The following is a 17,647-nucleotide window of genomic DNA, read 5'->3' on the forward strand; positions in this document are numbered from 1 at the left end:
TTCATCATCTTCATATAAATTTATAATATATTAATAATTACATGCATATTTTATATTTTTATAATTTTGATTAAAATACCCGGGTTGAACCCGGGTAAATTCGCTAGTATAGATATATAATTCAATCGAATTCGACGAGTAACAAAATACCCCAAAGCCATTATCTATATATTGGCAATATTTTAAATAAATATGGTATTTATATTTCCTTGCAAAAAATGTGCTGTTTTTGTTTAATATTATTCTCCACCATTTAAAAAAAATGAAGTTGAAGCCACTCAAACTTTTTTTTTTTAAGGATTTTAGTCTTTTATTTAATAAATTCTTACGATCATGATATATCTTATCACCAATTCACATAATTTATTACGAGTACTAATCTTATTAAACATGAAACATAGCCCTGCCAGCAGCAACTTTCTGTAATTTACTGTATTACAATATATATTACAAAAACCAATAGAAATAAAAAGGCAAAAAAGAACCAAGATACCACCACTAACTTAAGTATAAGAATCATCCCTCCCAATCCCTTCATATAATTATAACTAGTCTCCCTCCTGTCACTATTCTCCATTTTCTCTCTGTCACTAAAAATATAACACCTATATACACATACTTTCATGACTTATTCGTCACGTATATATATATATATCACATCCTAAAATTATTTCTATGAACAATACTTACATTTTCACATATTAGTCTCCTTAAATTCCGGCCAAATGGAGTCTGGCGGATTACCGGAGCCCAAACCTTCCCGGCTAACCCAACTCAACACTTTCATTGGCAAATCCCGGGTCGGAAAGCGATTTAAACTCAATGAACGTAACACGACTTTCACCACCGAGATTCGGGCCGGGACCGCGACGTTTCTCACCATGGCTTATATCCTTGCTGTCAACGCGAGCATCCTCTCAGACTCTGGAGGCACTTGCTCTGTCTCTGACTGCATCCCGCTCTGTTCTGACCCTTTGTTTGCAGTCAGTAATTGCACTGGGTTGGATCGTCGGGTCATACAACCCGATGATTCGTGCAAGTTTACCCCGGTTAACCCGGGGTATGCTGACTGTTTGACAAAGGTTAGAAAAGACCTTATTGTTGCCACCGTGGCATCTTCGTTGATTGGGTGTGTGATCATGGGCACTTTTGCGAATTTACCTCTGGCGTTAGCTCCAGGAATGGGCGCTAACGCCTACTTTGCGTACACTGTTGTCGGATTCCATGGATCCGGCAACGTGTCATATGAAAACGCTCTGGCGGCGGTTTTCATAGAAGGAATCATTTTTTTGTTAATATCTGCCGTCGGCTTACGAGCCAAGCTGGCTAAGCTAGTACCCAAGCCGGTCCGCATCTCATCTTCAGCTGGGATCGGACTGTTTCTAGCTTTCATCGGCTTACAAAACAACCAAGGGATCGGCTTAATTGGCTATAGCGCCTCCACACTTGTCACACTCGGCGCGTGTCCAAGCTCATCTAAAGCTGCACTCGCGCCGGTGATTACTTTCCCAAACGGAACCGTCACACTCTTTCCTGGCGGTTCTGTTTCGGGAGATATTTATTGTTTGCATAACCGAATGGAGAGCGCAACGTTATGGCTCGGCGTGGTCGGCTTCGTAATTATTGGTTATTGTTTGGTTAAAAATATAAAAGGGGCAATGATTTATGGCATTGTTTTTGTAACAGCAGTTTCATGGTTTCGTAACACACAAGTAACGGCGTTTCCACAAACTCCAGCTGGTGACACTGCTTATGAATATTTTAAAAAAATCGTGGATGTACATAAAATTCAGTCTACTGCTGGTGCACTAAGCTTTTCTAGTATTAATAAAGGATTTTTTTGGGAAGCTTTGGTGACATTTTTGTATGTCGATATTCTTGATACCACCGGAACATTGTACTCGATGGCACGCTTCGCCGGCTTCGCAGATGAAAACGGCGACTTTGAAGGTAATTTTATTTTTACGTCAAATACCTTACACAAACGTGCAATATTAGTCTTTTTTTTTTTTTTTTACGAAAATATAACTTTCACACATCTGTTTATGTCTATTATTGTAACAAGTTTTTTTTACTAATGTTTGCTTATAAGAGTAATAATTGCAACACGTTAAAATATCTCAATGATATTTTTGTAACATGACATTAAGCTCCGTCTGCCATATAAAAAACAAGATAATTTATGCATTACTTATGAGTATCTTTTTGTGACATATAAGTTATGCACGTGCCGTTAGTCAAAACCTTTTGTACATTGCCAAAAAATATAATTGCATACAACTAACAAACACGTCTTTCACAGGACAATATTTTGCCTTCATGTCGGATGCATCATCAATTGTTGTTGGATCGCTCCTTGGTACGTCGCCAGTGACCGCGTTTATAGAATCTTCTACGGGAATAAGAGAAGGTGGGAGGACCGGAATGACAGCATTGACTGTAGCGGGGTATTTTATGTTGGCATTTTTCTTTACACCATTATTAGCATCAATACCGCCATGGGCGGTAGGACCACCATTGATACTAGTAGGGGTTTTAATGATGAGATCGGTGGTAGAGATCGATTGGGACGACATGAAGCAAGCCATTCCGGCTTTCATAACGTTGATATTGATGCCGTTAACGTACTCCATTGCTTATGGGTTGATTGGAGGTATAGGGACATACATTGTATTGAACTTGTGGGATTGGGGGGAAGGGGGTTTACGTAAATATGGGATTCTTCAGGGGGTTAGGAGTAATGGAAGTGTAATTAATAATAGTGTAGGGACTAATGGGGTAAATGTAGAAAATGGTGTGGATGGAAGTGATAAAAGGGTTGAAGTGTAGGGGTTTTTTAATTAATTATATTATTTGATATTTTGGCTTTTATTCACATGATTGGATACAATATCCATTTTAGAAACTACTATCTTGTCTTTTTCTCATTGGGTACGTTGTTTGATTTTTATTTAAATATAGTTGTGATAATGCAAATATATAGAAAGTTTCTCCATCAATCTTTACTCAATAACTATAATAATTTTTTAGGTTTAAAAATATGCTTAAAGATTTATTATTGATACATGAATTCTATCTATTGTTTGAACTAATCTTAATTTGTAGCTGTTATATATAAACATCAAAAAAATTTAACATATTTATAAACCTACTATACTAATGAATAATGATGATGATTATATATTTATCATTTTCCTAAACTTTAGTTATTACTTGGAGTTTAATTCATATCTTATTAAGTCATGACATGACACTTTTTGTCATCCAGTGGAAGTATAAGTTGAAAATATCTAATGTAATTAGTTTGATTTCTAACTTTTCTTAATATCTACCACATATGTAAAAGAGGAAACTGATCGAATTCTCTTAAAATTTAGCTTAAAAATTATCCCAAAACATTAAGAAGGTGACATGTGATATTCATTAATTTTCTTATTAATCTTGCCCCTGATATTTTCATATGTCATTATCTCATAGTTAAGAGGATTATTAGACTATTTAGTTAGGGGAATTGATCATTTCTCAATGTAAAAAAAGTATTCAAAAAGGGAGGTGATATTTATTGTACCATCATTGTTAATAAATAAACCACACTGATCATGTATTACTGTTGTAAACTTGTGCATTATAATACATTTATCAATATCAATATCAAATATAATGGTATTAATATCACCCCTCATTCAACGATATCATCTACATATAAAATAAAGTATTAGTAAAACTAAAACAGAAGGCAGACTCTAGAGCTATGACTCCATAAGCAATACACAAATTGACACTATCACTTTTTTTTCTTTTCTTATTAACCTACATATCTAATCTGTTATGCGAGTAGACTAGCTAATCGCTTTGTAGGTATCTCGGAGTAGTCAGTCGCGGGTGAGCTCCATAGCCACAAGATCAGCGTATATGTTTTCGCTCTTAGAATTTGAATATTGGACCTCTACGTATTTCTATCTTTAGAGACAAGTTTTTACTACTAAACCACCACACATTTGATTAAATTGAAGATAATTACTTGGAAAGTGATCCAACTTTGACACTTTTGTTTTTCCGGGGCTCCAACAAAAAAAAGTTCTATTGTAGGGATCGAAACCAGATAAAACGACTTTTGTGGGGTTTCTTACAAGTTGTCAGTTAAAATTTAATTTGAAAATTATTTTGATTTATTTTTAACCTATATATTTCTTATGTGGATATTTTTCAGATATTTAATCATATATCTTCATATTCCACATATAACACTTTTTATATTTCAATTCTTTCTTGGATGCCTTTGTTACTGAGCTTATTCCCCAAATATATATAAGAAATCTCGTAAAAAAATACTGATTAAGTTTATCTAGATTGGCATGATGGCCATATTCATTGGCCTTGTTATATTAAATGGTCCTGATATAAAAAGAAAAGACAATAAAGTCATTTGATTTGGGTTTAGCAACTTTTTTCCAAGATATCACTTCCAGCAGTATCTATCCAGAATGAAGATATATGATTAAATATCTGAAAAATATCGACTGATCGATAATTAGGGACACAAGCACAAATCATCATTTCCATTTCAATAGAATCAAACCAAACGTGTGATTAAACAACACAAAAATCATCATCACTTTTTTCCAAAATCAACCGATCGATAAATATTTGTTCATATATAAAATGTATTAGCAAGCATCATCAACATCTCTTACGAATATGATTCGAACAACCATACGGACATACAACCACAAAAAAAAACAGATCTCACCATTGTTACAACGAGATGAATATACTAACAAACGCATACAACCACAAAAACCCTGAACCACCGGCTTGAGCCAAGAACCGCCACCACTCACCACTAGCGCCGCCACCACCCACAAGCGCCGCCGCGGCCGCCGCCACCACCATCTTCAGTTTCTTTTGTTATTAGATTGATGTTGATGGTTAAAGGATGTTCGATGGAAAGTCCAAGATTCAACGGATTAAAAAATTCCTCTTGTATCCATTGTCATGTTGGTATATGATCATATTATTATAAATCGCATGTCCGGAAATAGTTTAAGCCTACGAGGTCACACGAAATGACACGGTAACTCGATAATATTAATTGATAAATTAAAGTAATATATTAATTAATTTGATCACGAAATAATTAATTAAATATAGTTAAAGGGTTAATTATATTTAATTGATTAAAAAGGAGGATTAAAAGGGGAAATTGGAAAATAGATTTTGGACCCAAAGTTGAAGGGGGGGCCGGTCACTTTGAGGCTTGATTAAGCCTTAATGCAGCTTATTTTCCAAGTTATGTAAGCCTAATTAAGTCCTATAAATAGAGGGCTTAATTCTAGGTTTTTCATTCATTCATTCACAAAGCAAATTTCCTCCTCTCTCCCTCTTTTCCTTAGTTCGGCCGAAGCCTCCCTCTAAGGGGTTTTCAGTTTCCGATTTTTAAGTTTAAGGGTTTTAAACAAAGGGTTGTTTAGGTTCGTGATCGGGGTACTAGCATACATTACTCGAGGTGTCTAGTGTGCGATCGTGGAGGGGTTTTGCTTTAAACCCTAAGCATTAATAATAACCTTATTATTATTATTTTATTGGATCTTTGCATATAAGGTACACGTTTCGATTCTATTCTTTGTTAATTAACTTGATTGCATATATGTTTCAATTTTTTCCGTTGCGCTTACTCGTGTTTATGTATGTCTATGTGTTCATATTCTAACATGTCATATATCTATATATATATGGTTAAAGGTCGTCTTTTTCTTCTTCTTCTAAATGATGGTCGATGGTGATTGATGTTTGGATATTGAAATGAAACACGAGTTGTGTTGTCAAAGAAAAGAAAAGTGATTGAAATGGAAATGATGATTTGTGTGGATGAATTTGGTGTTCTTCCTGGTTTATTTTTATTTTGGGTTACTATATAATATAGAATATAAATAAATATAAATATATTATATATAAATAGAATCCAGATGGAAAGGACAATGACACATGATGTCTAAAAATAAGATTAAACCGGTTAGTTACAGGATACATCATCAAAAAATGGGTGTGGTCTCACTAAAGAAACTTTATCCGATTTCGATTCCTACAATAAAACTTTTTTTTGTTGGAATCCTAAAAAAACAAAAATGTCAAAGTTGAAGCACTTTTCAAACAATTATGTCAACAAAAGTGTGGCCCATTAAATTGACACTATCATTTTGTATGCTACTGTATTTTTCAAATTATGTCTTTCTGCTCATTCAAATACGTGATGCATTACTTCTTGTAGTTTAATGTCTCGATCAAACTCAATATACTTAATTAACACAATTATTACATTTTGTTCAATAATAGAAAAAATTAATAAAAAATGTATGCTATTACTATTCCTATTTTTGACATTTACTGAAAGATGGGAACATATCCCACTTTTGATGGATCGGATTGAAGTATAAGGTCAAACCTATACCCGCCAACACTCGTAGGACTCTTTGTGGGTCAACTGCTTTTGTTTGTTCTTTTGTCCAACTGGAATTTTAAAATACATTTACAATTTACAAACGTTACAATAGAACACTCGATATAATTATCATATCAGTTTATTAATTGAAAGATATTAACTAGTGTGATAGATGCGATCAAAAAGACCAATCAAAATTTTAGAGACTTCAGATTTTTACAGTCATTTCATATATATTATTATAGCTAAAAAAAAAAAAAAAAAACACAATATCAAAATGAAAGCCCATTATTAATAAAGCAAGGCTTAAGAAAAAGAATACTTTTTTTTCAATTCAATATGGTAAGAATTGTACGTAGCTCCAATAAACTTAATTCGGTAAATTTTAAAATATATGGTACAAATATTTCTATATTAAAATTCAAAACAGAATACGTATCATCGACTCATGAGTTACCGATAGCTACTTTATCATTGGTACCGTTTTTTGGTACTGACGTATCGAATGTTTATTAAATTTAAGAATACTACTTTTCCGTCAAAGTTTGATATCAAAGTTACACAATTAGACACCATTTAGGTTCGAGCAAGATAAAAGGAAAAAGGGGCAGATAAGAAGCAAGTCAGCAACTACAATTTAATTTTATCAAAATGAAATAAATAGAGGACAGAATAAAAAAAATAATGCAACTACAATCTAATTGAATTGGACCCATAATAAATGCAAAATAAGATTTAAAAATAGTTCTTATCCTCATTTTTATATAACGTTAGGCCTAAAAATTTGCAACGACCAATGACAAGTGATAGTGAAGCAAACATCAGATTTAGCATTAAATTCACAATGCCTGCATTTGCTTCTTGATGACCACCAGGACCATGTTTGGTGAAAACTCACCAAACTTTCTTAGACCCAATTGAATTCAAGCCCGTTTCCCTTCTTCATGGGACATTTCTATCAAATCGACAAATCATTAATGATATAAGAGTACAATTTTTTATTTTGTTTTATTTTATTATTGGAAAGGCAGACATAATACATTGATATACATCCTACTTATATATATTACTAACCTGTAAAAGTTATATTGTGTGTTAAGTCAATGAAATTCTATGATAAGTTAATCACTTTTTTTTTACATATGAATATGGGATTATTTATGCATTATTCTTTTCTAATGACTTTCATCGATCAGCCACATCATCAAAGATGAAACAAACTCTTGATATGTACTTTAGTTTAGTGTTTAATGTTTTTCATCACTAGATTCTCGCATGATTATGTTGGCAATATAATTTGTACCAAACATTTTCCTGCGCAATTTTGATGCACTACTATGCACCTTTACGTAACTAAAATCAAATAGACTAGTAGTTGTGTGAGAAACATAAGTATTGTCATATTATCTTCTAGATTTTGTTTAAGGTTTTGTTTAAAGTATATTACTATGTCAAATAACTTTGACGTGTATAAGTTCTCAGCCATAATAATTTTAGTGAACATGGTTACTACAACTCAATATTGGAGAAATGTGATTTTGGTCTATTAGATTTCTTTTTCATTCTGTTCATATTAAAGATATTTATGGTATGTTTAGTTTAAAAAAACTTTCTTGTTTTCTATTTTCAAGAAAACATAGAAAACAGGAAACGCGTTCAAATTTTATTTTTCTAAAAAAGTTTTTCATGAAAACAGAAAACAGTTTTTTCCACTTTTCTATGGAAAATATTAAAAACACATTTTTATTGTTTTTCACTTTTCATTTTATAGATTTTCAAAACCTCAAATTATTTTCTATTTTTTAATTTTGAACGCGTTTTCAAAATTTTCATTTGTTTTCAAGGGATTGAAAACTCCTTTTATTTTCTAAAAAATTAAAAATAAAAACTAAAAAACATTTTTCACAATTAAACATGCCCCTTGACTAATTTGCAGCCCATTCTCTAAAAACTAATATTTGGAGCATTTCCAATAGACCAAAAACACATTTTTATAGTGTGATTTTATAGCAAATACTCTACAATAATTAAAGTTCATTTTACACTAATATTATTATATTCCCTCAGTTCCGTTCCATCTTCAAATGTCCAAATTTGACTTTTCAAGTTTGATTTATTTATTTTTGACTGTAAACATTTTTGTTTGTGTTATATAACACATATAATGTACTTTTAGATCCCAGTTATTTGATGTATCCGGAATATATGTGACAACCATATAAACTGTCACCTCTAATTTCACGTTGTCACTTTACAAGTGTTTAAATGGTTTGATAAATCCAATATCCAAAATTTAAAAGTTCACTACATACACTAAAAACCCAAGGATTACATTTCTAAAAAGGCTATGATATTAGTACCAAAAGTTTTTATTCATCTACCACATCCATGCATTATTAATCTGTACAGTGTGCTGTAATATTAGTACAGTGTGGTAAAATAATAAAAAACTATGGTACTAATATCATTTTTCTTTCTGAAACCCGAAAACCAAGAATATATCAAAAATATTCTTCTCTTTTACATTAATTTTAGTGTTAAAATTTTCAACATCCACGAATGCCCTTATGACAAACAAATATTGTCCGTTTCTTTCTGGTACAAACAATGACATAGTATTCTCTTCCCATCCAAAATAAATCCTCCATAAAATCATATATAACAGATCACACATTATCTATGGGAAGTGATATTAGTACCACAATAGTTGGTTTATTTACCATACATATGCTTTACTAATTTGTACAGTATGTTATAAAAGTTGTATTATGTGGTAAAACAATCAATCTTTGTGGTACCAATATCACTTCCCTTATCTATGTGTCGTCAAACGAAAAGTACAATGCTAGTTTGATGATAAACATAGATTAGTGATAGGTTCTTGTATTTTACTTTTATACATTTAATAAGATGCTTCCTTCCACCTCAGATTAAATATTCCCTTTTTATATATTTTCCTTACGTAGACTTTTTTTTTGTCATATACTGTTAAATAATGCATCTTTCACAAAATTATTACTTAAATAAAAGGATAGATAAAAAGATGAGATTTCAACTATCACGAGTAATAAGTTCTTCTCAATCACAGAATCACTGGTAATCCCTCTTCCAAACACTTGGACATTAGAATTGGGTAATGATCCCTACATTGATATATTTTTACCATTATATAGTAATATATGCATAATATAGTTGTACAATATATATATATAATATAGTTGTACAATATATATCATATAGTTGTATAATATATATCATATATTGTCTAATACATATATTGTTATGTATGACAAAATATAATTGTGCAAGGATCACTTTCCATTACAATTGAAAAGTGATATTCGTACAATTGTTTTTATTGATGTACCAAAACTGTGCATTGTTGACTTGTACAGTCAGTTATACAATTTGTATATTGTGGTACATCAAACAAATAGGGAAATGATTAATCCTCCTAACCAAATAGCCTAATAATCCTCCTAATTATGAGATGATGACGTATGAAAAAATCAGGAGGCAAGATTAAGAAAGAAAATTAGTGGATACCACATGTCACCTTCTTAATGTATTAAAGAAGATTATTAGGCTATTTGGTTAGAGGGATTTATCATTTTCCATGTTTAAATCTAATTAAGTATTTATTAAAGTATGTCGATTCTAATGTCAGGTTAGTTGTTAGAATAAAGACTAATAGGACAGCATATTCATGCGTACGAGATCAATAGATGATTTGATTATCAAAAGACATGAAATGAAAAGACTGATTATTCTAATTTAAAATCACATTCTGGAATCAGACTGCTACATCTCACATGACAAAAAGCTCTGGGCATGGATTCCATTTTGTAATACAGTGATTAATAAAATGATACAGTAATAGTCAACAATTGTTAAATTTATGGCATATAAGCTATACCAAGCATACAAAGGGGAAATGATACATGATGTTAGATGTACAAAACCTTTGATAATTTCTAAAGTCGTTTACTTGAAACGACTGCGTAGGAACTGTTTAATTTCTAATATAGTTGCTAAACCTATGAGCTTGGTACTTGTTAGATGCATAATTTTGTGGATTTCACTACACTATTGTGAATCTTTATCTAAATACATAACTAGTTTAACATATTTATCAACATGTTAAGATAAGTAACCCGGATAATATGAACACACTATTTCTAACAATCTAACTATATTGATTTTTTATGAAAAATGTCCAAAAGAAAGTACAACTATTATTCATCTAAAAGGACAACGTTTTTTCTTAGCTGGCGTTTGTATTATTCCCAAGGAACCTGTAAAAAGAGATGTATTGTGGACTCTTATGAGATCAAAATAGCCTCAAGAGTAGTCTGATTTATTTACATGAAATCTATTGAAATATTTATATGATACGAACTTATGACTTTCTACAGAGAGATTAGAATTCTTATACAATGTAGTCTAGTGAAATGTTATCAATATGACAATATTGAAGGAATTCAGGAAGTGCATATGTACATAAATGCATGTATGTGTGTGTTAGTGAGGAACCAATGCTTTGCAACTTCGATACTAGAAATACATCTATGAATTCATATAATAAAATGCAAAACGTTTTCTAACTTTAGGTATCTGGACCATCCAATCATATTTACCTAAAAGTCGTGAAAACTGTGACACAACAGATGACAATTTACCTGATAAACGAGAAAAAGTTCAGGAGACTGAGAGAATCTGGGACTTGGCAAGCTGTGTTTGTTGGCGTCCCAAGTGGAACCCCGTAACTAGCCATAAAATGCATACCTGACAAAGATTTTACAAAATGCATTTCAAAACAATCAACTCCAAGTGAAGTACAGAACATAATAAAGTAACTATCGATGGAATTCGGCATACAGGTAAAGCATAAAGGGAAATGTGGGTTATTTTGCCATCAAGTGTGCTGTGAAGTAGTTTGTACATTCCAGCTGCAGTAGCATCTCCAAACCTTTGGACAAGGACATCTATGCATACCTGTACAAAACATGTATATTGTGAAGAAAAGGCAATAAAAACAAGTCATGTTTACCCATTTGCTTAAACTGGTTCCATTCGGATTTTTATTTATTTATCTCTTACGGATCAGATGGAAATAATAAAGAAAAAAACTTAGAAAAAAAGTCGAAAGGATTGAAAGTCATGCAATGTGCTTCTACTGCATAAACTTAAAATTAATCTAGATCTTACTGACTATCGGGCTACCCAATAGGCCAATACTTAATCTAATTCTAATATGAATAAATGAATTAATCACTTGATTTTCGGTTTTTAGGTCATAAACACTATGTAGGAGAGATGTCCGAGTGGTTGAAGACGTAGCACTGGAACTGCTATGTAAGCTTTTGCTTACCGAAGGTTCGAATCCCTCTCTTTCCTTACCTTCAACTAATTTACCGATCTTACTAACCACAATAAATCAATAGATATAGATCAAATAGCAATGTATGACTATTCCAACAGTTAGACCTTTCAAGGTCAACCAAACCCATTTCATGATATACCAAAAGCTATGCATTACCGACTCATCCATTTTCACCTCTACATTTGATGGGTGTGTTTTAGGATATGGGGGTTGTGATTGGAGTAAGAACTAAAAAGGGTACCTTGGCTTTGTATTTCTCATCTTGTGAGACAACTGTGAACAGTAATTCTCTTCCCGGCCTAGTTACAACGTAGGTTACCACCTGCAAACCAATAAATTAGTTGAGCTTTATCTATATGTGATAACGGGATGTTCCAAAAGCATTAAAGTTTCGAATTAAACAAGCATATTCACATAGAACCAAATTTGGGTATAACAAGAAATTTGATAAAAACTACAATTCAACATCATGATTAGTCATTTCAAGCTCAACAGAATCTAACATAGCCAGATAAAATGAGTAACCAGTTGAGTACTATATTCAGGAATCAGGATCCCTTAATTTTCTTTGTAGGGGTAATGCATGCACGGACATGTTATAATAAAAATTTAGCAATGGGTACTAGAAGCCAATCCCTTTTTAACAAGGGAAATTCTAGGTTTATGTCCTAATATACTAAAATTACTTGTTATGTTACTTCAAGATTATTTTACAACCATTTAGCATGTAGGTACATTAACCTTCCGTATGGTCTCTGACACTGCAACTGCTAAGTAAGTCGGCCAAACAGCAATAGCAATTGAGTTCAGAAATGCCGTGAATGGTGCAGAGCAAAGAGCTATAGTAATTCCAGCTACAGTAAGAATACGCCCCTGAAATATAAATAGAAAACAAGTACATTACACACACAACATATCATCTTTCAACTAACTGAAAGAAATAAAATAAATGTATGAAGAGCAATGGTTGTCTACTTGTCTTTTTACTATCTCCCTCAACTTGCGCTGCATATAAATCCTTTTTTAGAAGATGCAAAAGAGGAAAATAATAGACTAAAAAAAATAGTAGAAGATTTATTTTATTGTTTTAGGTATTTTCGCTCAAAGGATAATCGAAATGCAATGAGATGTTGCCTTTCAAAAAAAAATCTAAATAAGAAAAATGCAATGAAATGTTAATGTTAGATATTGTATCACCTGCATAGTATGCTTGTATAATATGTCAGAAATCAGAGACACTTAACAAAGGGCGGTGCAATAATGTGAAGTAAACAAGAACAGTTCACTTTCTAAAGAATTCAAAAAATTCGTCAATTATTTCTGCATAAATGGCATGGCAGGTTTTTGTCAACAGCACAGCAGAAGTAAAGCCGGTTATATCAAATATTTGTAAATTTGGTGTTCAAAATCTGAGAAGTGATGTTTGCATATTGCTGAAAAAGTAAATAACGAATTTAGGTGTTGATGATCACAACTGAAATGAAGAAATGACAAGATAATAACAAAATCGAATCATCTCAAAGAAGAAATAATATGCAAGTATGCAACAACGAAGGAGCAGGTGAAAATGTAATGTTAATTGGATTTACACTCAAATTGTAAACCCCAAGGATATGAGATCAATATATCAACTTTAAAAGTTGGATAAGTGTCAGTCTTTAAGAAGCATACATGTGTTCTAGTAGCTAAATATATGTTAATTTGTAAGAACTCTACCCGAAGAGTTAAACTTCACAGATAGCGTACCGTTAACGTAAGCTGGCCAGCCAGGATAAAAACAGCAATAAAACTATTGATCTGTGCAAATAGTCGCCTTCTTCCAGTAGGGGTTGTGGCAGTGGAGGCAATCACTGTTACTTTCTGCAGTTGAAAAGAACAGGATAAATCAGGACGGTTGCACAATGAGCAGTTCACGTGGTGGGTAATGGTTAACAACGGGTTGGGTGAAATCAGATAACTATTTCTACAGTCCTAAAGAGTCAGGAAGGCTGGGTTCACAGGAAACACTTTTTGTCCATAAAAGCCGAATTACTTATAAATAAGAAATCAGTCAAATATGATTTCAACATTTATATAACTTCAATAATAGTCCATTTAAAAAATAAATTATTTACAAGGTTTTATGCAATAGGATACATTTTAAGCTACTTTCAAGCCAATCTGACCCACTTTTTTTTAAGCTGTTTTCCAAAAACTACCGGGCTGACCCGCTAGACATCTAAGAGATAGAAACATATGAATAAGCTCATTAATGAGTATATGGATCAAAATTAATACCCTGGAGACAATAGAAACCAGTTTTTACCTGAAAATAGAAGAAGGAAGAGGTCACTGCACTTAGCCACAGGAATAATGACACACACAACAAATAATTCGATGACCATATAAGCCAGAACCCATCCAGTAAAGCCCAAAAGCGAGGCTTTGTCGAATCTACAGTTGAACTTGGAGCTGTTGCTGAAAAGTCTTTCCGATCAGATATATCCCCTTCATTCGTCTCATTCTTCTGATCAACTTCACTCTTCCTAGAAATTAGAAGTGTAAAGTCTATATCAAGCAATCATACTACACTTAAGAAGCATAAACAAATGAATAAATTGAATAAAACCTAAGAGGGATTAGTTCTTCAGAGGGATCAGGTACATCCTTATTGATCCTTTTGGATGATTGGGCAGCAAATTCCATCATGAGGGAAGCAAATAGCAAGAGATCTAAACAAACAAAGTTTGAATAAGAGAAAAGATTTGATACGGAAAAACTTGAAGGCAGGTTAACTGCAAATTATCATTTCCCAAAAGCAACGAGAGTAACCATACATGGTCCCAACCAGGCCATTCCCGTAGCGAACAATGAACCGAAAAGCTGACCAAAAGTAGCACCGGCACCAATAAATCCAAACAGTCTTGAACCTGACTGAATACAAGATGGAATTAAAGCATGCATGGCCACCAATACAAAGAAAACTGTGTAACATGTTAGCATACATACCTCATTGTCCATCACATCTGCGACTCTTGCCCATGTTGAAGATATAGTTATAAGATTTAGGAGAGCAACCTAGAGGGAAGGAGAGATTAGTTATAAAGCTGCGCTTTGGAGGGTGATTGGATTTTCGCTTTTATACTGATTATCCAATTACCGTGACTTGTAGTCAGAATAATTAGTTTAAGTTTTGGTAAGCGGACTTTTCTTCTGATAATCTAATTATTCAGGCATCAAAGAATCTATGTTATACAATATACCTGATTATCTAATGTAAAACATGATTAGCTAATTACACTTCTCTTTATCTAACTTGGGAAACTTTTACTCCTATCTCATAAGACACATCTCCTTTCACATAAGTGCCTATTTGGTCATTTTATATATTATGTCACGACTACCATTCTATGGGAGATCTGATAAATAGATATTTATGAGTAATATTTTACTAAATAATTCAAATTTGGCAACAAATTCTAGAACATCTTATCATCGGAACATCAGATACCAAAGCATATGCATATCCAAGCACCATCTCCTGCTACTCATCGAATTATAGCTAATTATCTAATTCTGATTAATCAAAATAACTTAATCACTTACAAAATGCATCCAAAACACCCACATATTGATTATCATCAATGCCAAAACTGAAAAATAATAACCAAGTTTAAAGGAGAGCAGCCAGGTACCCATAAGAAGAAGCCTATTCTCACAGAAATAAAAAACCAGCTATGCTTGCCCCAATCAGCAGAATGTTTAGAATCGGGTTGCATTTCAACCTTTAAATCCTCTTTTATGGTGGACTGCAAGGAGAGGAACCCCTTAAAATGTACGAAGTATTAAATTACCCAATGCAAATGTAATAGACAATATTTTAAGTCGCTTTACCCTAAAATCTGGAAATGTATTTTCTGGAGAAGACAGAACCCATAAAACGAAAAACAGCACAAGACTTGCACTGAAAAACCTGTATATCAAGACCAAAGCCTGAAATTCAACAAAAACTTATTACAGGATGATGTGCAGAGTCCAGACTCTCAATGACGATCAGGACTAATATACCAGTGAGATTAAAACAAATATCCACATATAGTCCTCCAATGAACGCTTTTATACCTCAGTTTACACACATTTACAAGTTTGCTGCTCATGGACAGAGTGGCATGTAGAACAAAGAAGCAGAAAAATATAAAACATGTAGTATGCTTACAAACTAACCAAAAATCAGTTTATGATCTGAAAAGTGGGTGGGGGGAGAGTGCACAATGATGTACAAATATTTACTTAGCTCCTCGACCTCAAGCGGCTAATTGTACATGACATTTAAACGAAATCGTTTATCAATGGTATTTATCTATGTAGTTAGGTCCCGACTATATGGAGTTAACTTCAAGCACGAGACGAAAATACAAATATGTATGGTTATTACTTAAAAAGCAAACAACTGAACGTACAGCCTATCTATTTGGTTAGAAGTATTGATACTTTTGACAATATATGTCATAACAATCAGCATTATCTAACTATTTCAATCAGCATTATCTAACCATATATATTGCATGAATGAGTAAACTTTGGATAAAAATGAGCATACATTGGATCATACCTTAGGTTTAGGAAAGTCATACAAGGAATAAATGAGCTCGCAACAAACTTACGTCTTTCAATCTTGAATCTAATCTAAAATCGATAATTAACTCGATCATTTTAAACCTAACATCATCTCACATTCGAGTAAAATAATATTAAAATCCGGAGGAAATTCAACTCGCAGCTAATACATCCGTTTCAGTCATGAATAATCTAATCGAAATCGCAAACTAACCTAAAAGCTTTCGACCTAATAAAAATCATCTAAAAAAATACATAATAATTATAGGAAATGAAATAGAGATAAGTAAGAAAAAGGTACCTTAGGTTTAGGAAGAAAAGGTAAGGAAAAAAGGAGAGTAGAAAGAGGAGCAGCAACAAGTGTAAGTAATAATGAACCTAAAAACAATCCAGGTATATTTTCTATCCCTAACGATATTGCACCTTCGTCTCGTAACGGTAATACCACAAAATACGCACTCAATACCTGCACCATTTCACCTCCATCATCTACATCTACATATATATAATGAAACTGAAATGTGTGTGTGTGTATATATATACAGATAAACAGGAGAGGAGAATGAGATTGATACGTACGAAGAAGAAAGAGGAAGTTGAGTAGAAAACGGTGATGGTTTCGTGAGGATGGATTGTGAGGAAGATTGATAGGAATGATTGGATTGTGGATCTTGTTATCATCGTATTTATCTATATTGTGTGTATATGAATGGTTTTCAATTGATTTGAGAGTGGGGAGAAGGATGTGGTTTTAGTGTGTATTGAACATAACAGAATCTGGAAGAGGAGGGTGGACTTTTGCAGAATTTCCTCAACTTCCAAAACGGAAAGAAAAATGAATTTGATATATTACAAAGACGACATGTTTAGAATACTACTGTATTTTAGACCGGTGTCCAACACTAGACACGGGATTTACAATATTAACAATATTAGATCTTCATACATTTAAGTCACAAAAGCTTACAATTTAAAAAAAAAACGGTTTTAAGTATTATATTTTGCAAGTTGTAGTACAATAATCATAGGTTCCTCACTGTCATTATTAGCCTAGACATATTGATGGAATTGTTTACCGTAGTCATTTCACAAGGCACATGCTATATATAATAATTTCTCCGTTATAATATATTTTGAAACAGATATACTCATAATGTGATATTATTAGGAAAAATAATTAAGAATTGAAATATAAACATATTTGTGATTCCGAACTTGACATTCAAGTA

The 17,647-nt window shown here is 32.6% G+C and overlaps 2 protein-coding genes across 4 annotated transcripts; one reads left to right on the forward strand and one right to left on the reverse strand.

Moving 5' to 3' along the window:
• The first annotated feature begins 561 nt into the window (after positions 1-561).
• LOC122587165 (adenine/guanine permease AZG1-like) lies at positions 562-2,927 on the forward strand. The gene is made up of 2 exons (XM_043759254.1): positions 562-1,950; positions 2,303-2,927. Exons 1-2 carry the CDS (start codon positions 726-728, stop codon positions 2,827-2,829), a joined length of 1,752 nt encoding a protein of 583 aa, XP_043615189.1. The 5' UTR covers positions 562-725; the 3' UTR covers positions 2,830-2,927.
• Positions 2,928-10,296: 7,369 nt separating this feature from the next.
• LOC122587357 lies at positions 10,297-17,230 on the reverse strand. 3 transcript variants are annotated; one of them, XM_043759497.1, is made up of 14 exons: positions 16,998-17,230; positions 16,720-16,884; positions 15,696-15,794; positions 15,497-15,628; positions 14,811-14,879; positions 14,639-14,735; positions 14,431-14,533; positions 14,128-14,347; positions 13,569-13,682; positions 12,564-12,695; positions 12,064-12,144; positions 11,318-11,434; positions 11,119-11,224; positions 10,297-10,734 (listed from the first exon to the last, which is right to left on the reverse strand). In XM_043759497.1, the coding sequence occupies exons 1-13, from the start codon at positions 17,097-17,099 to the stop codon at positions 11,138-11,140; spliced, it is 1,518 nt and encodes a 505-aa protein (XP_043615432.1). In that variant the 5' UTR covers positions 17,100-17,230; the 3' UTR covers positions 10,297-10,734; positions 11,119-11,137. The 3 variants fall into 3 exon arrangements, with proteins under 3 accessions (XP_043615432.1, XP_043615433.1, XP_043615431.1); XM_043759498.1 differs by lacking the exon at positions 10,297-10,734 and having other exon boundaries at positions 10,965-11,224; positions 15,497-15,610; XM_043759496.1 differs by lacking the exon at positions 10,297-10,734 and having other exon boundaries at positions 10,965-11,224.
• Positions 17,231-17,647: the final 417 nt, after the last annotated feature.

This window comes from Erigeron canadensis, chromosome 2, assembly GCF_010389155.1.
Source record: "Erigeron canadensis isolate Cc75 chromosome 2, C_canadensis_v1, whole genome shotgun sequence".
In the NCBI taxonomy this organism is placed as follows: Eukaryota; Viridiplantae; Streptophyta; class Magnoliopsida; order Asterales; family Asteraceae; genus Erigeron; species Erigeron canadensis.